This window comes from Pinus tabuliformis, chromosome 8 (genome assembly GCF_031772625.1).
Source record: "Pinus tabuliformis cultivar Carrire ecotype Pingquan chromosome 8, CPIR1, whole genome shotgun sequence".
NCBI classification, from domain to species: Eukaryota; Viridiplantae; Streptophyta; class Pinopsida; order Pinales; family Pinaceae; genus Pinus; species Pinus tabuliformis.
This window is the reverse complement of record NC_142294.1, coordinates 143,060,981-143,086,488: the sequence shown is the minus strand read 5'-3', so window position 1 is coordinate 143,086,488 and position 25,508 is coordinate 143,060,981. Positions and strand designations below refer to the sequence as shown.

Here is a 25,508-nt window from a genome sequence, read left to right as displayed (position 1 = left end):
CAACAGGCTGACGTAGAGGGTTTCAGGGCACACAGAGTTCAGTAGGGCTGGCGCTGGGTTCAGAAGAAGTGCTGGAAAATTTGTCTATCTGTGGGTAAGCCAGTTTGGCACCCTGTTGTACTAGAAAATTGTTGAATAATAAAATCCTCCCTTGCTACACCGGTTTTCCCACATTGGGTTTTTCCGGGGACATTAGTCCAAAATAACTATGTCAATGTGTTGATTCTTGTGCATATGTTTGTTTCTGTATTATGGTGTGATATCTATAGCAGTATTTATTTTAATGTTTATCTAAGTAATTTCATTAATAACTTATGGTGAAATAAGTAGGGAAAGTATATCAGTTGCTGTAGTGATATAATTTTCACACAAGGTGGGCTATGATCATCATATCTTGGGAAGAACCACAACCTCCTTTCAAGGCATTGGAAAGGCTCCTCAATTTCATGGCGCCAAGAGATTCGTTATCTTCTTGGCTACTAATGACGTCATGATCATTGGATCGGGGATCATCATCTTGAAACATATAAAATAGGCCTCTCCAATGATCCATTTATTGTCATGCAAATTTTCATAAGATTTTAGATATAGAGTTCCCAGAGTGAACTTAAAATTCCTAGAGATATGCTTGCTTCAACCTACAAGTATTGACCTTAAATATCAATGAAGAACTAGGGCTTCGTTATTCCAATGGAGTCACAAAAATGATATATCAATGATTTCGTATAGGAACAAGATGTTGATTTTTGGTAGCATCGGATGTGCTCTAGCCTTGAAATTTGGAGGAGATTAAGGCAAATGAGATCTCCAAGACCCAAAAACCGTTTTGAGAAATTCCACCCAGATGAGGCATTATTAAAATAATTAATATTTTTAATGGGTTCCTAAGTCTAAACTTAGGAAATTTTTGCTTTGATTATTTGTTTATTATATTAAAGATTGACCAAAGCAAATCTATTTTTGCGCGCGCATCAACCCAGCCTCCTTCTCTGACCTAGCCGCCGCTACCTCTACTGATCCTCTCTCTGTAGCCTCTTGCTGCTGAGGCCAACCAGATCATGCATCCCTCTAAGGAGGGAGATCCTCACCCTTCCACACAGCCAGGGAATGAAGAAAACGCAAAAGCCTTCGCATCTCTGATTGCTGAGAATGGAGCTCCAAGGAACAGGCCATCAATCAATAAATTCGTTAAGAAACTTGAAAACATTCTAGAGATCTCTCTCCCTCCAGCACTTCCTAGAAGAGCAACCATCTCTCTAGCAAAACGCAGACTTGTTAGATAGTTCATAGGGCTCTGGCCTTCACCCAAATCAGTACAAAAATGGGTGGAAAGAAACTGGAATGCAACCACACAGGGGAAGATAGCAATACGATTCTATGGGAGGGAATACTACACCTTTCTCTTTGAAACAAAGGAGGACAGAGCCCTGATATTTAGAAATGGACCTTATTTCAAGGACTTCAGAGGTTTATACCTGAACAGATGGACGCCAGATTTTGATCTGGAGATGGATGTTCCAAATGCAGTGCTTGTGTGGGTCAGGCTCCCGCATCTTCCTCTTCACTACTAGGGAGACGAATCGATGAAGGCTATAGGAAACGCAGTAGGCAAATATATTGACAAATGTGAGCCAAAAGACAACATGCACGCTTGTGCGAGAATATGTGTGGAAGTAGATCTCGGAAAAGGCCTCCCAGAGGCAATAAAGATCAAGGTTGATCAGTGGACACACATTCAGCAGCTGGACTACAAGCAAATACCATTCAAATGCAAGGTATGTCACGAGTATGGTCATTTTGCAAATAGGTGTCTTAAAAAAATAGAACAAGAAATGTAGAAGAACAAGAACATACATGGGAACAAGTGAAAAGAAAAAAACCACCCAATAAGCAGACCGCACCAGCTACCTATCAATCCCAAGAAGCAAACGAAACAACCTCTCTACCCCCGACGAAGATTATTCCTCTTGATCACTCAACCCCGAACCCCTTTGAACCTTTGGATAACTCTTTTGATCCACCGTCTCCCAGATCCCCACCCTCAAACCCCATCTCCTTAGCTCTCATATCCTCCCCCAATCCTATATCCCCTCCACCTCCTCCCTCAGTAAACCACATTCTAACAAGGAATAAAGCCAAAGAAATCCCCCAAGCCTGGGATCAGCAAAAAAAAGTAGGCAGGAAATCCAATAAAGAAATCAAAGATGAGGCAGCAGCTAAAGAAATGGCACTAGGAACGCAACAGTCAATGGATTCAATCCTTGGGAAACAAACAGGAAGTCATGAAAAAACCCAGCAAAGAGGAAAGGGAGGACCACACCAACAAAACAGTAAATAATGATAGTGGTCTCTTGGAATTGTCGCGGTCTTGGCACCTCCTTTAAAGTCAATGCAGCTAGAGACATTTTAGCCAAGGAACAACCAAACATATATATGATCCAAGAGACCAAAACAAACAAGCAAGAAAATCAAAAAATGATCCAAAAATTAAAAAATTATGAAGGAATAGCTTTAGAAGCGACAGGAGCATCAGGAGGAATCAGCACCATTTGGGACAAAAGAAAATGGGAACTAATAACCCAAAAAATCAGCAGCCACTGGATCCGAACAGAGTTGAGAAACCTCAACGCAAAAGAACAGTATAGCATTATAAATGTGTACTCACCAAATCACTATAGAGAGAAAGAACAATGTTGGAAATCAGTTAAAGAAGAAATAGAAGAGAGACAAAGTGGGAAACTAATTCTAGGAGAAGACTTAAATCTGATAAGGAATGCAGAAGAAAAATTTGGCGGAATCTTCCACAACGATCCGTCGAGAGAAACTCTTGAAGAAATAATAGAAGAACAAAAATTAATAGACATTCCGCCAAGTAATGGAAAATACACTTGGAACAACAAGAGAACAGGAAAAAACAACATAAAAGAAAGGTTGGACAGAATTCTTATCCATGAAAGTATAGCAGCGGCTTATACTCTTGTGAAAATTGAAATAGTTCACAATTCAGCTTCAGACCACAAGCCGGTGGTGTTAACCTTGGGAAAACTAGAAAATCAAGGACCTCTTCCCTTCAGGTATAATCCAATTTGGGACAAAAAGGAAGAATTTGGCAAACAAATCAAGGATAGCTGGAAAAACAGTGTTACAAGATCTCCCCAGTATGTTTGGGAAACCAAGTTAAAGAAGCTAAGGCTACATTTAAAAAATTGGGCAAGAGAAAATGATCTCCGTGACAAAGCTAGGAAAACCGAATTGCAAATAAAAATGGATAATATGTGTAAGGAAAAAGAGAACAAGGAAGAAAGTAGGCAAGATCATCTACAAGAAAAGGAAATCTATTTGGAAATATACAAGCAAAATAGGCAAGAATAAGAAGAAAGCAGATTGAAATCAAGATGTCTCTGGTTGAAATCTCGAGATAAAAATACAGCTTTCTTTCATAATACAATGAAAATAAGGAGGTCAAAAAATCAAATAGAAAAAATTCAAGTAAATGGCCAAGAAATAAAAGGAGTTGAAAAAATAAAAAATGCAACTCAAAAGCACCTTGAAGAACTCCTCTCAACAAGTGATCAGCAGGCAGTTAATGAAGAAATTTTGCAGCATATAGAAAAAAAGATTAGTGATCAGCAAAACAGGGAATTAAACAAAGAAATTACTGAGGAAGAAGTCAAAGAAGCAGTGTGGAACCTCCACCCTGATAAGGCACCAGGACCAGATGGGTTCACAATTGCCTTTTATAGACAACATTGGGAAATTATCAAAAAAGATCTAATGAGAATGCTCAAAAATGCTTTCCAAAAAAAAAGATCGGAGGATATACAAAATCCTCCTTCCTAGCCCTTATTCCCAAAGAACCCAATCCTACAACTTTTAACAGATATAGGCCAATCTCCCTCTGCAACTCATCTTATAAGATTCTCACCAAAATTCTAGCAAATAGAATGAAAAAATTTCTTTCGGAAATAATATCAGAAAATCAAGGAGGATTTGTCCCAAAGAGGCAAATCACAGACAATGTGATAATTGTTCAGGAAGCCATTCATAGCAGTATCCAAAGAAAGGAGAGAGGAATGATTGTTAAGTTAGATATGGCTAATGCTTTTGATCGAGTTAATCATAAATTTCTTGCAGCAGTTCTCAAAAAGTTTGGCTTCTCAACAAATTTCATAGAGATTATCCAGGCATGTATATCAAATCTTTAGGTAGCTCCTTTAATTAATGTAAGGCCCAGTAAATTTTTTCAAAGCACACGCAGGCTGAGGCAAGGTTGTCCGCTTTCTCCATTCCTGTACATTATCATGGCTGAATCTCTAAGTGCTTTACTGGAAAATCAGAGAAAAGAGAAAAAAATAACAGGTATCCAGATTTCGAGAGGAGTCAAAGATATAAATCTCTCTTTTTGCAGATGATACCCTTCTAATAGGCGGGGCATCCTACATTATAGCAAGACAATTCAAAAAAGTATTGGATGAATTTCTCCTAGCTTCAGGAGGAATTTTAAACAACATCAAATGCAGAATCTATTGCTGGAATACCCCTCCAAAAATAATGCAGCGAATATCTCAAATATTGGAAATTCATTTACAAATAAATTGGACCCACTTCACTTATCTCGAACTGCCCTTAGCAAAGGAAGTGGTAAAAACAATAGTTTGGAACAAGCAAGTGGAAAGAATGTAGGGAAAAATTCAGAACTGGGGAGTGATGTGGCTCAATCTGGCAAGTAGAGTGACAGTAATAAAAGCTCTTCTCTCGGCCTTGCCTATCTATCAGTACGCAATCATTATGGCCCCGGCAAGTGCCCACAAGCAAATGGAATTGATAATCAGAAGCTTCCTCTGGCAAGGAGGAAAACAAGACAATAAAAAATTTAGCCTAGTCAGATGGGAGCAAGTTACCCTTCCCTATGAAAAAGGAGGTATAGCAATACGCCTGCCAAGACTAATGAATATTGCAATAGGGACAAAAATAATTTGGACAATGATAAATGGAAAAGGTCACTGGTGGGAAAAAGTTCTAACAATGAAATACTTAAATGGTCATAGAACAAAGCTGATCTCTGATATCATTCCAGACAGGCCATGTACCCAAATTTGGAAATTGGTTAAAAAGATAATCCCGCTTATTAGAGATCAAATCTCCAAAAATCTAGGGAATGGCAAAACAATTTCTATCTGGGAGGATAGAATAATAGGGAAAATCCGCTAAATCAGTAGCAAAATCTAAGAGGACTTCAGAGATGGATGGAAGAGAAAAGTTTTAACACTCTTTACTCCATTTCGGAATGGGATCAGAACAACTGGTTAAGATGGAAAACATTGGCAATCCCACCAAGACTAATAAGTGGGAAAACTTAAAAGTTCATCTAGCAGGGGCTGCGCCCATCAACACAGAAGAGCAGGACAACTTTGTTTGGGACCCAAATGGAGGGGATTATACAGTGAAATCAAGGTACAACCTCCTCCAAAATCTTCACAGCCAAAATGATTGGAGTCTTTGGAAGGCAGCTTGGAAATCAGAGAGCCTGCCCAAAATCAAAGTCTTCACCTGGACCCTCCTCAAAGGTAAAATTCTTACCTCTGAAATTTTAAAAAAAAAGGAATACAAGGGCCCTCAATATGTGTCATGTGCCAAAAGGAGGAAGAAACTATCCAACACCTCTTCATAAATTGTATGGTGGTGAGAGAGTGTTGGAAACAGGCAACAAGTCCATTGGAAATAAACATAAACTCAAAAATTCAGTTGACAACTCTTCATAAAAATTGGGATAAAAGCTACCCGTACACAAAGAAAAAAAACAACTATCAACAGGATATGCAAATGTCTCCCTTCAATCTTGTGCTGGCAACTTTGGTTAGCCCGAAACAAATGCATTTTCAAAGATCAAAAACCAAGTTTAGGCATGATCCTAGCAAAAACCTGGAGCCAAGTTGCCGAGATAATAAGTACAAATGGAACCTCAAAAATGGACCAGAACAATTTGCAACAAGAAGAGAAAGACTGGTATATTAAAGCAATGTTAGAAAACAAAAGAGAAGCTACAGCAAAAAATAAAGAAATTCGCACAAACAAGAAATGGAAATTAAGATTGGAGGATAAAGATTTTGAAGAATGGCTGAAAGAACAAAAGAGACATTCTTTTTTTTTTACGGAGCTTCAAAAAATAACCCAGGTAAAGCAAGGGCAGGTGGAGTCATAATAGACCCAAATGGGAAAAAAATAATACCTTATGAATGGAGTCTTAGAGAAATGACAAACAACAGGGCTGAAGCATGCAGCCTTCTCCTAGGCACAAGGCTTTTAAACAAAAATGCAATTAAGGACCCTATAATAATAGGGGATTCAGCTATTATAATAGCCGCATTGGAAGCTGAAAGGGATTTCAAAAGCACTGCCATTAACAAAATTTTCCAAAGGATCAGAACAAGTTTTAAAAGTCTGGGAAAAATATCCATTAAGCATGTCCTGAGAAACCAAAATAAGGATGTTGATAGCCACGCCAACAAAGCAATTGACAGACCAGTTGGGATCGTTAAAGAGAATCATGAAGTTTATGAAGAAAGTATACCATGACTCCCTCACATGAGGAAAACAGAGAATATATGTCAGCAAAGGTTCTCAAGTATAATCAGCTTTGTTCAGAGCACATGGTCCTCAAAATCCCAAAAACTCTTTACTATCTGATGAACCAAGATATCAGTTGTCCTTCTCTCCAGAGTGAAGACAGATCCACTGACAACTTTAGAGCTTCCGCTAAGCTATCAGACCCCTCCAAAGTTGCAGAGTTCCGCCAAACTTCCAAATCTGGACCCGATGGTAACACAAACCACAGTTCATCAAAGTTTGAAATCCGCCCTTCTAAAGATTTGTCGGCACCTCTTCACCGTCGATCTATTCAAGATCTAACGGTCACATCACTTCCCGACTTCGAAACTTGCTCCTCATCTGTCAACCGTCGATCCCGCTCCACCAGATCCAACGGCTCTCACATATTTCAGCCAGTTAACTTGCGCACTCCAAATCACCCCGAAAAGCGGTTTCCCTCATTCACCTCGCTGCTACGTGTCACAGTGTGTGGAATCAGAGCCAACGGGGAGATACCGTTTACGGCCTTTCCTCCACCCGAAATCCACTTGTGGGTTTCTCTAACCCGCTTCTACTTGTTAACTGTCAAGATCCACTTGTGGGTTTCTCTAACCCGCTTCTGCCCAATCACCATAGATCTATATCAACCGCGATCTACCGGTCCAAATTCATTCCTCACGCCACTGCGTCCTTGGTCTTCCTTTGGGCCTTTCCCCTCTCTATGACCTCCATAAACCTCTACCTCTGTGGAGTTCTTTCCCCTCTTCAAACTCTGGAAAGATATCTCACAGAGCAGATCTACGACAACAGCAGCAGGAAAAATGGAAGAGGTCATCTAAATATCAGGGCTCTCACCGGGTATAAGGAAATCAAAATCAACATAGAAAAGCAGAGTAACCAAATGGCTACATTCCCCTTTGCCAGGTACAGCAAGAAGCGTTGCCCCCAGCAGGAAGAATCTGTTAACCATTTTTGGTGATTGTGTATATTTTTCTCTTCTCAAATGCAGTGCAAATATAGTTTGTTACTAGCACAGTTTATAAGGCAGTATGTCACTTTAGTTTTTGAAGTCTATAGAAACAAGGCGGTAAATGTAGTTGTGGGGACTGTGCTCCCATCTTGCGCACTACATCTGAACCAGCCCTCCTCTGAATGTACAAGGAACTAGCTTCCTTTCCTTTTTTACAATATATAAAAAGTAACCGACTGTGTTAAAAAAAAAAAGTCTAAACTTAGAAAAATAAAAATATTAATGGGTATTAATAAAGATAAGGGTGAGAAGCTTCTAAGAGACGACGATCAAGTCTATTTTAATCTTAGCCATTAATTAGGGACTTAATCTCAACCGTTGATTTGTCAACAAGAAAAGTATACGAAAAGACTTGAGGATCATTTGGAGACACACCGACAGATACGCAGTATCTCAAAGAAAATCAATTCTCAAGTAGAGGAGATTGATTTCAGAGGGAGAGTTGCAGGTTGGAGGAAGAGGACGGCATTAGCAATAGGTAGTGACAGAGGAGGAGGTGACACAGGGACAGTGGGAGATAGCACAAAGAGAGACGCAGTCCAGAGGAGAGACGCAGAGCCTACGCAGGCTGACGCAGAGGGATGCAGAGCCACTCAGAGCCATGCTGGGCCACATAGAGTGACGCAAGGGTGACACAGAAGTGGGAGCAGGGTCTCCAAAGTGTCAAAAGGTCTCAAAGGGAAAATCTCAGGTGTTTTCTTTCAGTTTCTCTGTAAAATCATTCCTTGTAAAAGAAATTGCTGTTGAAGATTAATAAAGCCCTCATCTGCTGCACCGGTTTTCCCACATTGGGTTTTTTCGAGGACAATTGTCCAAAAATAATTGTGTTGATGTGATTGGTTCTTGTGCATGTATTTTTTCTCTGGGTAATTGTGTGATAACTGCAGTAGAATTGATTTTAATATTTACTGAAGGGATTTTGTAAATAGCTTATGGTGAATAATAAGTAGGTGAAATAAATCAGTTGCTGCAGCAGTAGAATTTCAGTTTAGAAATTTACAAATTTCCACACGTCTCGGTGCCAAAAATGTTGTTGCACAAACTAGAAAACCTAGTTTGTAAGCTATAACTAGAGTGTAGAAAAACACTATGGGAGAAAGGCTCATTGTCACCATAGCCTATGTCCCCTTTTCTTCTCGGATTTTCACCGACGAGAGGAGTCCCAGTATGGAGGAAATCAATTATGATGATAGGATCAATGATGAGATGTAAAATGATTTCCAAGACCCATTTAAGGAGAGGCTCAATTAATGGTTCAAATTCTTCACAAGAAGTTGAAAGGCTCTCCAAGAAAGACCTATGAAGGATGACTAGAATTTGGGCTCAGGAATGTTCAATAATGATGAGTGCCTAAGATTAAGACTTCTAATTTTCCTCACTTGTGATTAATATGTCTATACTAGGGTTCAAACTGAGGAAAGGATGGCTCATACAATGGAAAGTTTCAATCAAAGTGTGATCTTTGGGAGAAATTAGGATGACTTTCCACGAAAAAGCCCTTGAGAAAAAAATACTATAAGAGAACTAGGGTTGAGAGATATACCAAGGTAAAGGCCCCTCAAATGGTCAACTATAGTTATGAGAAAAGGTTTCAAATGATGAACTACAAAGTGAAAACCTTCAAGAAATCCCCTAGTCAAAAGCAACTTCAAGGGTTCCCACTTGCCGTGATAGCCAGAGCATTAATTTATTTGAAATTCCACTGTCAAAATTCGTTCAAAACTAGAGGATGGCTAGAGGAGACACAAATGAAGAAATTTGTCTGGACCAGTGTTGCAGGAAACGTCCACCCCGGCTCCAAAGCCCAATCCGCATCCCATATGGAAACGCGGCCGATCTGCCCTCCGAAATGCGGATCGGGCTGGGTCAGACGATTCATGGCCTATGGGAACTGTCAGTCTAATTTAAGGGTATAAATTAGATCATCAATTCTATCATCAATCCGGACTTTGTAAACTTAGAAGAACACCAAATTCTATGGTTTAGAGACTAATTCTAAAAGATTAACACTTAACTAACTTGAGATCTTAAGCATTATTGTCAAGTAAACTTCAATCTCCCTTATAGGAGATGGATTCAAAAAGCCTTCAATGACAAAATCAATACCTTTAGATCATCAATTTCTTCAGTTAATAATTAATTAACTAAATTGAAGCAATCCAATCGCATATAAGAAAAATGAGCATTTTTTGACAATTTTAACTATTGAAAATGAAAGGAATATTAAGCTCCCTTACAAGAGGTCAATTCATAATATTTCTTATCAAGCATATCAATAGCAATTTTGTCAAATGATACCAAAATAAATAACAAATCCACACAATGAAATTACAGCAAACTGAAAAGCATACCAAACAATGAGAAACTAGTGCACAAGCTTGGCAATGGGGGCCCTCCATGCTTTGCTTGCACACTTGAATTGAAGACCAGCTTAGAAGAACTTGAAAACCAGACTAAACATCATTTATTAAGCACAATGCAGGTATAAGAAACTTTGAATCAATTCACTTTACTAAATAGCAAAAGTTCATCAATCTTAACATAATATAATATACATCTTCCTTTCTCAAATGCCACATATTTATACAAGAGTTTTTGTACCAAATTGACTAAAAATATTCAAATGTATTTATGACAATCCTAAATAAAGGCTACAGGTCGAATTCATCCCTCTTATCACTAAAACTTGGGACAAATCCCTCAAAATCCAAAACTGCCCAAATTTTATGCTTAAAACAAGGGATTTTCTGCATGACTGGCCTAGTTTGACCAGCGTTGACCGAGCACCTCTGTGAACCTTTTCAGGAGAAAAATAGGAGTTTCACCATCCTTGTACAATGAGGATTACCCAACAACCTTCGGATTTTACTCAGTTGTCCTGCACATATGAAAACCATGGAGCTATTACGGGAAATTTTAATTTAAAGCAAAACTTTATCAAAATTTAAATCATTAAAAGTAAATGACGATTGTACCTTATTTTATTAATTTCAAGGGTTTTATGGATGAAAATGGAAGTGGAAAAAGAAAAATGAAGGCAAAAATCGCTTATGTGGCGAAGATAAAACACCAAAAAGTGATACCCAACAAGAATCATGTGGCCCGATCTATGTTTCCATATGCCGGATCCGCATTTCAGAGGGCGGATCAGCCCATGGATCCGTCGCGGATCAGGGCTGCTTCCAGGCAGATCCTGACCTCTTTCATGGGCCCGCAGGCCGGTTATGCCATGCGGCCCACTTAAACTATTTTTTTTTGGCTTAAGTTGGGTTGGGGGGGTGGGTTAGTGTTCGCTTAGGGATGGAATGAAAAGGATAAAAGTCCTTTTCACCTCTCATTTGCTCACTCTCATGTTTTCGGAGAGCTTGGAGAAGAGAGGAGAAGAGAGAGTTGAAGAGAGCTTGGAGGAGTGAAGGAGGAGCTAGGAGCATTGAAGTAAGAGGAGCTTAGAGGAGTAAAGAAGGGCTTCCATCTACAAGAGCTAAAGACGTAAGTGCAAACCCCAAACTCCCTCATTTTTTTGTCATTGTTTTTTGTATCTTCTCTCCTCCCTCTCCTACTCTTTCCCATTCTTTATTCTTGCTCATTTATTTTCAAGTTGTCCACCACCTATATTCATATTCTAAGATGATGTTTTTTTGGTGTATATGTATCATTCCACTTTTGGTTTTCATGATGGAAAGGGGGAGTAGGAATAGAAGGGAAGAAGAAGAATAAAAGAATAGTAGTCCCCATATGAGTGACCCAATGTATAATGAGGAGGAAGGGTTTGAACAGGAAGGGGATTAACCTGATGAGAACATTGAAACACTAGAGGGGGAAATTGCATTGACACCCTTGTGGAACTATGTGACCAAACTTGAAGGGGGAAAAGGTGGTGGAAGCTACAAGTTTTTGTGCCCTCATGGTTGTCATGGAGGAAAAACATATAGTGGTTCATAATACATATACTCGTGTGAGAAGGCATCTTTGTGGGGTGATGGACAGTGACGAGAAAAAGGGTGTCGTGGGGATAGAAATTTGCCCAAAGGTTTCAGTTGAACAAAGAAAAAAATACATCCAAATAGAGGACGTTGCACAACAAAAAAACAAGAAACAAAAAACTCAATCTGAATCAAGTGCAACCTCTAGGTTTGGTACCTCATCTCTTCATGGTACTTCTGCAAGCTTTGGAGGTAAAAGAACAATAGGGGATTTCCTTAATGTTGCTGGGAGGGATGATGTGGATGGAAAAATAGTCCGATTTCTTTTGGCTTGCAGTGAACCATTCAATGTGCTTTGGTCTCCCTATTGGCATGAAATGGTAAATTCCATCAATGAAGCCCCAAAAGCATACAAGGCCCCCAACTATGAGAAAGCTAGAACAGTGTGATTAGAAAGAAAAAAAGCAAAGGTTCAAATAGATTTGACACATTTTACAAATGAGTGGGTGGATTTTGGGGTATCCATTGTATCAGATGAGTGGACAAATATTACAAACCAACATTTGATAAATGTTCTTGGTGTTTCTGCTAGTGATGTAGTATTGATTACATGTCATGACTCCTCATCCATCAGTGCAACTTCCCAAAACATCGCATATCTCCTATTGCAATCAATCAAAGATGTTGGTCCTAATAATGTGGTTCAAGTGATCACAGATAATGTAGAAAATTGTAAGGAAGCAGGAAATTTTATTGAGCGTACTCATCCACACATCTTTTGGTTTGGGTGCTTGGTGCACACATTGAACCTTTTGATGCATGATATTGTGAAGCATAAAGAATGTTGGTGGATTAATGAGCTTTACAAGAGAGGGAAGCAACTCGTTAAATTTATCATAGGGCATACAAGGGTAAACTACTTCTATGGCACTTACTCCAAGTTGTAGTTGCTTAAATTTGCAAAAACAAGGTTTGCAAGTTATTACCTCACCTTTAGGCGGCTAGTGAAGGTGAGACAAGCTTTAACTAATATGGTGACCTCTGAATCATGGGAGGAAATTAACACTGATAGAGATGGTGCTAATGTAGCCAAGGACACTATTCTTGACATGTTCTATTGGTCACAAGTTAAATATGTTTTGCAATTCACCAAACCACTTTATTACATGATCAAGTTTGCAGATTCAGATTGGCCAATAATTGGGGAGGTGTATGAGCAAATGGATATCATGTTGGGGCAGATTAAAGACATTGTTGAGCCAATAGGTATCACCTTGTACAATTATATTCGTGCAGAATTGGAAAAACGATGGGATATGCTGAATGTTCCATTGCATGCATTAGCATATGTTTTGACACCTAAATACTATCATCCATCATGGCTTTCAACAACAACATCTAGGGGGGAGCAGGGAGAAAACCACACCTAGATCCAGAGGTTCTAGAAAAATATATGATTGTATTGGATAAATTAGTCCTTGATGAGGAGGCTGCCATGGTACGGAAACAGTTGAGCAACTATACACTTAGCACTGGTCCATTTGGGAGCATGCATGGAGGTGCTACTCCACTTCTATAGGCTTTGGCATTGTGGGTGCTATCCAAGTGGTAAACACTTCTTCTACAAAGAGGTGTTGGAGCTCTTATTCTTTCATCCATAGTGTTAAAAGGAACAGGTTGAGTTTAGATCGGGCAGAGAGCTTGGTTTATGTTCATTACAACTTGCGATTGTTGTCCCATTACTGTGATGATGCAAAGACTAATAAAGACCTTAAGGTTTGGGATAGGAATCCAGAGGAGCCCAATTTGGAGGATGGAGTGTTGCAATTAGAGCAATTAGAGGATGCTCTTATCCAGGATGATGATGATCGAGTTGAGATGCCACCCCCATCTGGTCCCTTGGTTCCCAGGTTCCATGGTTCAACACCAACAGCAGGGGCTTCGTCTTCATCAATTTCAATGCCACAACTTCCACAGCCACCATCTTCTTCATTGCCACCATGTGGAGGCCCACCGCCACGTACTCTTCGTGGTGGAAGGAGGAGAGATTAGTAGATATATTCACAATTTACTACTTTTGTCATAGATTAGACTTGTAGGCTTGTTGTGAATTTGAAATTTTTTGTCTTGGTGGTGGCCAAGTGGCCTATTTTGTAAACATTATTATTTGAATTTTAGACATGACTAATGTTGACAGTTGCTCACTTGCTAGATAATATGATTTATGTTTTATGTTTTATAATATGTTTAAATGTTTTATGTTAAATAATATGCTTATAAATTTGATGTATGTTTGTAATTGCTAGAATCTAGATGGTTGATGCTCTAATAATTAATCATTGATGTACAATGGAATCATGGATGCCATATCTATCTTGATTTATGTAAAACTATGCATGTTTTCAAGTCTTCTACAACTAATTTGGTATTTGGGATGTTTGTTTTGAATATAAATGCAAATATATATATATATATAGTAGACGCTTCGCTTCCTAGATTTTTGGAAAATTATGCTTCCACGTCCCCGCTTCCAAAATACGTCCTCGCTTTGCAACGTTGGTCTGGACAAAATCCCAAAATTTCTCGTCGCTACAATTTCACACTAAGCCCTAGAAAATCTCCTTATCCATAGAGCGACGAAGAAAATAGGAATAAAAGAGGTGAAAGAATGATATTTCATTGAGTTAATGTGATCACCAAGGATCTAGGACTAGTGCCTAGCAATTGGAAGGATTGGATTCAAAATGATCTCGACTTTGGAAACTTTGCTCTTCAAGGAGGCCTAAAGAAGCATCTTCACCATCTATGGATGCAGCTACACAACAACTTTAGACTTTTACAATTCGATGACAATTATTATGGAGTTTCAAGGATGCAAATACAAATTATCCCCTAGGAACATTCATTCATTCTTTGTCCAATGAGTAACACATGCAAAAATCTCCAATAGTTTCAATGATTCCACTAATTCACATTAATTAGGGCACATTATTTCACCATAAGAAAATAATTCCATGCATTAGACATCCATTAAAACAAAAAATATAGCATTATATTACACTTACAAGACAAAGAAGAATATATCCATCCACAACCTTTCCAACAAGAAGCTCCAAGAGAGATAGTGAAAGTTTTCCATACATCAAAATGCATTTAACCATCCAAAGCACTCCACAAAGTGCAAGCCGAAATTCTCTAATAGAGAGGTTGAAAATCCAAAGTGTGATGTCCAAATACAAATGAGGTCTATTAATTTATATGAGCCTCTCACAAGTTCAAATTTGCCTAATATAGCCCCTAATAATATTTTAATGTGCAAATAACATATCTTTTGGTGACAAGCCCACCAAATAGCTACTGAAGTGAATGATAATCCATCCCAAAAGGGATAAATAGTGTAAAATAGAATGATAAGGGCCATTGGAAGGCCAATATGAGTCCTTAGTGTGCCATGATGAAGAGGAGGGCTCTCAAAGTGATGATCAAGGGGGTGGCCCCTTGATTTCCAAGAAAAACATCTTGTGGTGCTCCGAAGTGGCTGTGGGGCACAATCAATGGTCTCATGGGTCTCCAGTGGCTCAATATCATGTCAATGCTCCATCAGTGTGTGCTAAAAGATGACACAAGCCCTCCCTTGTCTCTCCAAATAAGGAAAAACCTTGTTTGGGCCCTAGATCAGCTTCCAAGTGTCAAGTGCAAATGTATGGTTAGTTGGGCAAAGTGATCCAAGTGCATCATCCTCTCTGTATAACTGGGGCACGAACAAGCAATGTGTGGTGTTGAAGGATCCCATGGCATAGCAATCAATGCTCTGTTGTGGTGGAGGCCCATGGCTCTCAACGCTCACCCTACAAGTGCCATTATGATCCTCTAGAGGGCTTGGACCCTGTTGACCACTACCGGTCAACTGCCCACAACAGTACACCCCCTTTTTCTTTGCAAAAAGGGTAGCGCTTGATCGACATATCCGTGCCATTCTATAGTCATCGACAGCTTGATCAATTTATGTTGTAAACCCAGTCTGCATGTATAAATTGTAAATAATCTTAGCAGATATGAGTCATGTCTGTAAATTGCCTAGGTGGACCTAATTTTCTAAGTGATAATCTACGTCCTGGAAGGTTTTTCGTCTCACCGATCCATGATTGGCAGAGTTTTCCTTCAACCTAACCCCAAAGCCGGGATGGATTTTGTCATTAGAATCTTAGGAGAATCCTAGTGTGTTAATCTGCTAGATTATAGTTGTGTCGGAGAACTGAGTGGTTTATGAGGGTCTATGTCAGATGAGTTTTCCCCCCTTGGGATGTAAGTTGTAAAAGTCATGATGTAAAGTGTCTTGAGGGTTAAGAAATGTTTTGATCCCCTCGTAAGTCCTAAGTCCTAGGTCCTAGGTAATTTTCCCAAAAGCTAAGTTCAAGGATCCATTTAAAAAAAAAAATTAAAAAAAATAAATAAATAAAAAATAAAAAATATAATAAATTAAAAAACCTAAAAATAATAAAATAATAATATTTTGAGTAAATAAATGCAGAATTTCAATTTTTTAATACATTAAAAATTCGACGGATGAGATCAAGAGATATCTTGATCCTCATCAACGGTCGAGATCATTTTGACATGGATCACTTGAACTAGCTGTTGGGATCTTTTCCTTTAAATAGGGTGCTAGGGGTCATTTGAGATCATTCGATCTTGGAGTCTTGTGCTGAAGAAGCTCTCTTGTAAACTTTTCTGGTGCTAATAAAGAAAGACTTTGGGGTTCAAATCTTGCTGGTGTTACTCTCTGGAAGTGCTGTGAGCTATTTTATTTTCTGCATATTTTGATTTTCAGCCATTAGTAACAGCTTATTATAGAGTATTGTTGAGCACAGGTATCTTGTTCACATGCTAGGGTTTGAATGGTATTAGGTTTTCTGAAGTAATGGCAGGTATCTCCATTGCTGTTGAGATCTAGTATTGTTTTTTCTCTCTTTATTGACGGTTGAAATGAGCTGTGCAGGAAACCCTTATTAAAGAAGACCAGTGGGCGTTTGGGGAAGTTCTCGGCTGAACCAGCCAACTCCCGCAAGCATTTCTTGCAGAGCCCAGCTAGTTTTGATCCTGGGTTAATCATTTAGTTTATTTTTCTGATTTGCATGAGAGATTTTCTGAAATTTCTTTTATAGTAAATTTGGAATTTTGATCATATTATTGCTGTTATTGATAAATCTGGTTGTTCAAGAGTCTAAAATCGTAAAAATTAGGGCTGATTTAGAGTTTCAGTTTTTGGCACGTCTTACTTCTTGGTGTTTTCTGTTTGCATTTCAGGTTACAGATTTGACGGAGCAAGGATTCCCAGCTTTCACAGCTAGGGTTTGAGGTTCACATTGATCATAATTTCTGAGGGCAGCAAAGTGTTGTATCGTGGCTCCATCCTTGATCCTCAACGCTACCATTTGCTGCTGCCCACGTTTCATTATTTCCACATTAAGATCTACAGTCATTACAGCACTCGATTTCCCTCCTTCAAGCAAGCTCCAGTCCTTTCACACAACTGCCGTCCAACTCTCATACAAAACTGTGCAGCTGCAACGACAAAGAGCAAATAAATAAATCGATTTTCACCCTTCTCTCTCAAGCAGCTAGTGTCCAACGCTGCCCAACCACCTGTGTGCAGTGTATCTCCCCATCTGCAAGCAATTTCGTGCCTGAGTTTCATACTCCCCCTCACGCTGTTGACAAATCTCCAAGCCGAAATCCGCTCTCTGCGTCTTTCTTTTCTGTCGCCGACCTGCGCAGGACCGTCGAAGGTCTCCTCCTCCGTCAAGGTTTGGACTTTCCATGCGGACCGGATGCTTCATGTGTTTGGCGTGAGTAAATTTCTGTGGGTTGTGTGTTAAAATCATTCCGGGCGGGCATCAGGTAAGACGTTCTCAGGTGCAAATACGATTTAAAATCTTTTGAAGCACTGGTAAGTTTTCTTCAGGATCTCATTTGTCCTTCACGATTTCGATTTTTTTTTTTTTTTTTTTTTGAATTGCTATGCGTTAAACTATTTTTTGTTTTAGTTCTGATTTTATTTGAAATATAAATAAAAATCATAAAGAGTTTCAAAAGTTTTAGATCTTAGGCTTAGTTTCGATCTTTCATAGTTTTAAATTAGATTAGAATAGATTTTAGTTTTGCTTTAGTTTAGGAATTAAATCTTTAATTTAGCTTAGTTTGACAGTTTTAGTTTTACTAAATTTTAAGCTTTAGATTTGGTTAAATAGTTTTAACTTTCTTAGATTTTAAAATCATAAAAGTTCTAAATTTTAATTCAGTTTAAGTTTTATTTTTTATAAAAAAAATATAATAAAAAAATATATATATAAAAATCAGAAATCATAAAAATTATAAATAAAATTTTTCTTTTCCTACAATCTCATTTATCTAGACTTTAGTTAGCCTAGCCCTTTTTTTTTTATTTGAAAGCGTAAAAAAGATTTTGGAAATATTTTGCCAGATTCAGTCTTGGCTCGGGGATTTTATCACATTTTATCTTTTCTGCTAAGGCTAAAATTTTTTGATGTGGAATGAATGTTTATCATTTTATGCGAGTCTGCACATGAATGATCATTTTGAAGATTAGCTGCATGAATATGATATCTGGTTAATGTTCATAATTGCGTGGTTGTTTAAAGCATTCATCTTTCGAAATTTTTAATCGCTGGATATCTTGCATCGTTCAAGTTGTTTGATGGTAAATGATTGCTGTACATGGTTTACATCTCTGCAACATCTAGTAAATAACTGTTTAAACATCAAACCCACAAGGCACTGGTCTTTTAACTTAACAAAGTCAATTTAGTCCTTGTTTCTTCGTGTCTCCCAACCCAACTGGTCGACAGTTGGTCTTCATCACCTCATAGGGTCTACCCCCCTTAGCTGTGGGAGACAGGCTTAAACGGAGAGATCGGGGATCAGAGTGACAGCCCCTGGTCTGAGCGTTGTCATGTCAATCTGTGCAACAATAGACCCCGCATAGGGAGACCAAGTCCAAATGGAGACCCACCTGCAATCCTGTATCAGATCCAATGCGTCTTCCTCACCTTCCAGTACAACAATCCATTAGTGCAATTGAGTAAATAAGCTTGCTAACCAGGGGCAAAAGTAGACACTTCATAGTGGCATGCCCTTCCAAATGGGGTTTAGAATGTATAGGTGCCACCAAGCTCCACAAGAGAGATTAATAAAGGACCCTGTTAGGTGGTTTCAACCTCTAAGGGAGTGACAGGTCCATGGTACACGCATCAAATGGAAAGGGTCATGTGAAATAATGATGGATGGGACTAGGAGTGAAGGGGAGGGTCCAAGCCACATGTCGTTATACAAAGGTAACTATAATGAGGGAAGCCCACAAAAGGGGTATATGAATGTAGGAGGGAGAAATCGTGGTAAATGATTTACCCCGACCTTTGTTTTTCCACCTTTCTTCATATGCCTTTTTCCTTTTAATGGTTTTTCTTTCTTTTAACTACACGGGCCTCCAGGGGATGAGAGCATGATGTGTATGATAAAGAAATGATTACCCCCCTTAAGGTTGGGCAGTTCATCGCCCATCAAGGGTTTGGACAATTATGGGTTCCTTAATGATGCAAGGGGCACCCATAGGGGCTCTAGGAACCAGGGTGATAGACATAATGATAAGGGGTAGAGCTCATGTTTGGCTTTTTCCCACGTGCTAAATTCTTATATCTCAGCCATATTTTGTATTTTGTGCTACATTTCCTGTTGTAAGTGGCCAAATTATGCTTTTAACTTTCTTTTTAGTTGCATCAACCTCCAGGGCATTGTTCCAGGCCCGACCCAAAGTGTGGACAAAAGGAGGGGGAGGCTAACTCCTTGTGGACCTAATGGACAAATGTGGACCCAGATGGGAAAAGCGTGAAAAAGGGTTATAATGAGTGGAGGGGAGTGAGATATATGGTGTTAGGAAGTGGTACCACACAACCAAAATCAGGGTTTCCCAAGTAATGTCACTCCTAAAGCTAGTAGCCAATAGAGGAGATCCCACGAGACTAGGATACAAGATTAACCACCAAGTTGGGACAAGGGAATAAGAGTACAATCCAAACCCATTCTTTCTACCGAATCTCCCCACTAATCCATTTCCATATGTATCCAAGAAAAATAAGCATAAGCACCTAATTACATAATGAATAGCCATACCTGCGGGGTTGGAAGGTGCACCTTCAAACATACACTCATAAGAGATGGGCGAGGGCACATAATAGCTGGCTTAGGTGGCAGAGAATGGTGGCACAACGATTTATCTGGTAACTACACAGGGTTGTTGGCTATCGGCTATAGACAAATCTAGGAGAAAAGTTCTCCTGTAGGTGTCACCCACTAGTGGTGGGTAACAAGACTAACACCTATAAATTGAGGGGAAGACCTAGGAACTTTCACTTCACTTGGGGGCTGCAAGCACCTAACAGGATTGATCATTAGCCATCCCTACCAAGGGATAAAACACCTTTGCGAGGACTTGGTCCAAATATTTGACGGTGATATTTGTTCAAAGTATTAACATGCCATTAACATTCAAGTTTGGTCCACTTAGATGCATTATTGATCTTAGTCTCTAATGGATGGTTACTTTCACTAGAGTCCCTATTGAATCTGTTGGATGGTCCACAAAATACCAAGCCTTGAGGGCACCTACTCCACAAGTACCTAGGCCTTCCAGAAATGTATATGGCCTTAGCAAATGTAGCCTTGAGAGAATGGAGCCTTGTGACAACATAAGCAGATGTTACATGTCCCACAGTACCTTCAAGATCTAGGACGTTGGTACTAGACCCAGTATGTCCCCGGGCTAGCCTTAACACAACCTGATGGGAAGGAGCTAATTCAGAGCCCAAATGAGGATGGTCTCCCATTGAGGGACTAGGGAGGGCTTGTTGCACATAGAGAAGCCCTAACGTTGGAGAGAAAGAAACCTTATTTGATAGTTGGAGACCCATGGAGACCACATGATGGCACCCCAACTACACTTGGGACCCCAGAGGAGGATTTGACGTAGATTTGAGGAATCTCCCTCAAATTTTTCATGATCCAAGCACCTTCACACATCTGGACACCTTAGCACAACATTCGGAACCCTAAAAGGGCATGGCGTCAACATTTAGAGAGGCTATGTCTCACACATGTGGGCAATTATGGTCTTTTTTGTCATTAGCTAGCGAAATAGCTTATAACCCAAGGCTATTTTATGCCAAACTTGTTATTAGGGGCTTCAATAGGCTAAAATACTTGAAGTAGACCTCTTATAAGTAAAGGTCGCCTTCAATTCATTTGTATCATCACTTGTGGATCAATTTGGCCCTCTTAGAGATTTCGGCCTAGCTGAAATTTGTCTTATATCTTGTGGAGATGTGATCTATTGTGAATTTTTTGCAGCTATTCTCTTGTTTTGGAGATGTCATTTTGGAACAATAAACCATTGGTTCATGCATCTATTTTGTAGCCTAGCTGAAATTTGTATTGTATCTTATGGAGATATGATCTATTGTGGAGTTTTTGCCTATGAAGCTATTCTCTTGTTTTGGAGATGTCATTTTGGAGCAATAAAGGATTGGTTCATGCATCCATCTTGTAAGTGTTCTTTGTATTGGAAATATACTTTATGGCTATTGCATGGAATGTTTATTGTCTAGGGTTTCTATGTGCTAGTTATTATTGAATTTTTTTTTATGGAATCTTAGCAATGGTATTGTATGCATTACCCTTGTGAATTTGTGTGAAAATCCCATGTGTGATACTTCATGAGTGGTGGAAGCATGGTTTTTTCTCCTATCCACCGAAGTTCAATTCCAAGAGACATGTTTGGCTATTGTGATAAGGGTCAAAGAGTAGATGACCCCTAGAATAGATCTCAGTCCAGTGGGGTCGAGATGTTTTGACTCTTGCTAAGTCATAAGTTATTGGTATATCTACCTTGCGATCTATTAGATATACTCTTGGCGTTATGGTGGCAATCAGAAGGTTTGATCTTGGAACTTGCCCAAATTACTCCGTGTTATTGATTCACCATGGTGTAAAAAAACATAAAAATAAAAAATAAAATAAAATAAATTGGCCCAATAGAGTGTTAGGAGGGCATAAAAGTCTGTTAGTTCAAAAAAAGATCTCGCCTCATGCACCAACGATACTCCTAGAAATATGTTTCGACAAAAACTTCAAAAGGCTCCTGTAAATGTATCAGGAGAATTCATAGGATGAGAAATTCAAAGATCAAAAGTGCCCCACTAGTCAATCTATAGAGGTTTTTCAAAAGATATGTTTTCAAGATTCAAAATCATCCAACACACTATTGAGGCCCTTTAAAAAATAACATTCTAAAGTCAATAGAAGCCCAATCATGTACTATATTCACATTAGGGTAACTCGATTGGTCGACCATTGGTTACTCTAAAATAAATCAGTGTCAAAAAATAAAAGGCCCAAAAGAATGTTTTTCCCAAAAGAAGAGATCATTTCAAGGAAGTATCAATTTGAAATATCCATTAGTGAGTTCTCCACACTCATGCAAATGAAGACAAGTGCATTTGAATGAAAACTTCAAACAAGCCCCTTTATCAACAACAATCGTTTCCCAATCAACACTAAGTTCTCTTTTAAGGATGAAATTGAAAAATCATGAAGCAAGTGCAATGTAAGCAATTCAAGATAATTCAAGAAAAAAGAGGGGTCACCAAAACTGTGGCTTTGGGGATTGTTGAGCTCCCAAGTATTTTGAATATTTTATTAGTGAGCCATATTTGGCTGCCACATCAAGAACAACATCTTCACTTTAAAAGAAGATGATGGAAGAACAACAACACTCATGGAATGTGGTATCCAAGAATTGTTATGCAACTAGATACTATAAAAGGCCAACAACTTGGGAGAAATAATAATGCATGGAGTCAAAGGTAATCATAAAATGATGGCATTAGCAAGAATCAATTGTGGATGGATTGATAATCATGGCAACAAGAGAGAACAAACCTAAGGAAATCCAATTGTTCAGTTTCATCATATGTAAATTTTAAAACACTTTACTACAATAATAGGGGGTAGTATATAATGACTATAATGGGGATATATAAGGGGTCAAATCTTTATGTAAATAGTGGGTTGGCTTGGTAGGTGACCTACATGGGCAATGAGTAAGAAGTGAAGAACTAATATATATAAGAGGTCAATAGAGTCATTATTACACAAATTCACTTGTGATTATTGTAATTGGATGTAATTGGGTTCTCAGAATTTTCTTCATGGTAAAGTTGAATTTAATGATCTTTCCAGAGTTTACATTATGGTTTGTCTTCTCAGATAGCAAATATGGGGGATTTATCTTTGAATGCATCCCTTAATTTATGGGCAGGGCTGGTCTATTCATGGAATAGTGGGAGATAGGCTTTAAACCTATGGAAAACACTTTCCAAATTGTTTCAGATTAGGTTGGGCTACCCATGCTGCTTTTAGAATTCTAGCATGATTCTTTGTTTGAGTCGATTGGTCTCCCTGGGAAGTTCTTCTGCAAATTGAAGACAAGAAGACGGCTCAATAAACCATAATACATTTGGAGATATTGGGAAAAAGGGAAAAGGGCCTTGGCCTGAGTGACTCTTAGCCTTACGGAACATGCTTGGAAGCATCTAGTATATGATAGATATGAAAACATATGTTTCATATGAGTATGTTTGAAGCATGGTCATTTAACGAGGTCCTCTGCAAGATTACCTTAACAAGACATCCAAGAAGATGGTTGGACCACATGAAGGAGGAGAGGTGAAGGAAAGAAGTTACTAAATAATATTAGAGAAAATTTTAAATAAGCAGGAAGATTTACAGGACAACTCTTCAATGTGCTAGCAGAAATAGAGCCTCATAAGAAAGTGAATTCCTTGAGTCCAGAATATCAGTATGAGCAAAAAGATGGCTTGGCTGGTTTGGAGTCATGATCAAAGTGGTAATTTGAATAGGAGAAAAACACAATTGAAGAGTGGGTCCACAAATCAGCTTGTAACCCATCTCAGATAGAAGCATATCATAGGAGAAAGAAACTTCTCGTTTTCATGAGATTGAAGATAAAGACATTCACGCTCGGTATGGAATTCCAATCCCTATAAAAATGTTAGTTGCTGGTAATGAAAGAAATCAAAGAATTGGATCTTGACAGAGCCTGGACAAAATCTAGTGTCTTTGGATCAACAACAAAGCCTGGATCACAAAATCTAGTGTCTTTGGATCAACAACAAAACCTGGATCAAAAAGGTTTCTCTATTTGTTTCTTCCTCTTCTAACCCCCGCTTGAAGAGCCAGCATATCAGACTGGACACCATAGTCTCAATTTCTATGTACATCCTAAGGAAAAATAAGCTTCTTGTATCGCAAGTTCTTCCTTTAACCTATGGAAGACAAAACTCCCATTAGCCTATGAATTGAAAGTTTTTACCTTAACCTATTGAACAGAAAACTCCCATATGAACTCTTTCTACCTTCAAAACTATGTTCATAATAGTTACCTCAAACAAAGCAAAGAGTGATCAGCAGTGACCAGAAAGGAAATAAACATAAAAGTCAGAAGAATTTCCCTTGACTGCAGAGGGTGGAGAAACAAGATGATAAAATGCGTTGAAATTTCCTTCTGAAGAGATCTGGCCACACTCCTAAAAGATATGTTTCAAAACCTTACTTCCAAACACAATGTCCATTGGTGATACCTGATCCAGCTAGCCTGTGCTTGAGAATGCATGCAAAAGAATGTACCAACCCAAGATTCTAAGCTTAAAAGTACACAACAGTCAATCAGTACCTGATGTATTTTTGTAATTTTTTACATAGGGCAGCGGTTTTCCACCAAAAAATAACAGGTTTCTCTAGGAAGAAAAATAATTAGTTGATGGTCCAAGTCTCATCTCTCTTATTTTAGCTGAAATGTTATGTCTTTAGATGGTTTGATATACCATTCTGTTTTTAAATATATTTTTGGATCTTTGAAAAAGGATACATCAGGTCCTCATGGAGGCATCTGTCAAAAAAGAGATATATGAAAAGAAGCATTTTTGTTCTTTCCGCAAATACTATTGTTTAATTTTCAAGAAGAGAGAAAATGAAGATGGTAATGAAATATCTGGCAAAGCTATCCTTTATTGTTTGACGTACATCTACAATTTCATAAAGCATGGTATCCTTCCGTGTGTATTAGTTTTTCAAGAGATGATTATGATAAATTATTTTATGGATGAGGAGAACTTTCACCATGTGCAACTTCCCACATTATGATAGAACAAATAAACGTCAACAGCTTTCTTGATTGTCTGGCTACATATGCCTATCATTCATTCATGTAAAATAATGTCATTTTTCTTGATACAAGAGTGAATATTTCAAAACAGGAACCTAACTAGTCTATTATGAATATTAATTTCTTAATCTTAACAATTTTTGGCATGGATTATGTGACGTTTTAGGACCTCTCTTTCACATGTTAAATTGTGTTGTTAAATAAAAGACATTACCTTGGCGAGTATCTCCGTACCATCATCCAATTCTAATTTTATTTGACTGTTTTTTGTTCTTTCAATGGTTATGATATGTGAGCCAAACCATATGGTATCTTCTGGCATATTTCGAGCAAGAGATTCCAGGAGGGCCCTGCGTTCCACCCCACGCACTTCCTGGCTGTTAAATTGAAAGACAAAGTGAACAGTTGAGAATGGAGGAAAATTCAAAGAAACTTATAGGAAAGCTATAAAAATGAGTATTCTTACAATTAAGTGATCTGTAGCTTTGGGGTTGTAGTGATAGTATTTCTTTCGTTTCTGCATTTCTTGATTCTAAGGCTATTATTAGATCAGATTTCATGAGTTTACAGGCTGAGAAAATGAGATCACAGGAGCACAATAGAAGTAAAGGCACCAACTCTTAGCTTTTCGTCAACCCTTTCGACATAA

At 38.5% G+C, this 25,508-nt stretch overlaps 1 protein-coding gene across 2 annotated transcripts in view; it reads right to left on the bottom strand.

The window, feature by feature from the left end:
* The window catches only part of LOC149234525 (monooxygenase 2-like), a 170,787-nt gene that overhangs the window by 50,163 nt on the left and 95,116 nt on the right, over nucleotides 1–25,508 (bottom strand). For both annotated transcript variants that reach the window (XM_089371863.1, XM_089371862.1), the window contains one exon: nucleotides 25,074–25,236. In XM_089371863.1, the coding sequence (XP_089227989.1) occupies nucleotides 25,074–25,236 (163 nt within the window). The remainder of the gene's footprint in view (nucleotides 1–25,073; nucleotides 25,237–25,508) is intronic.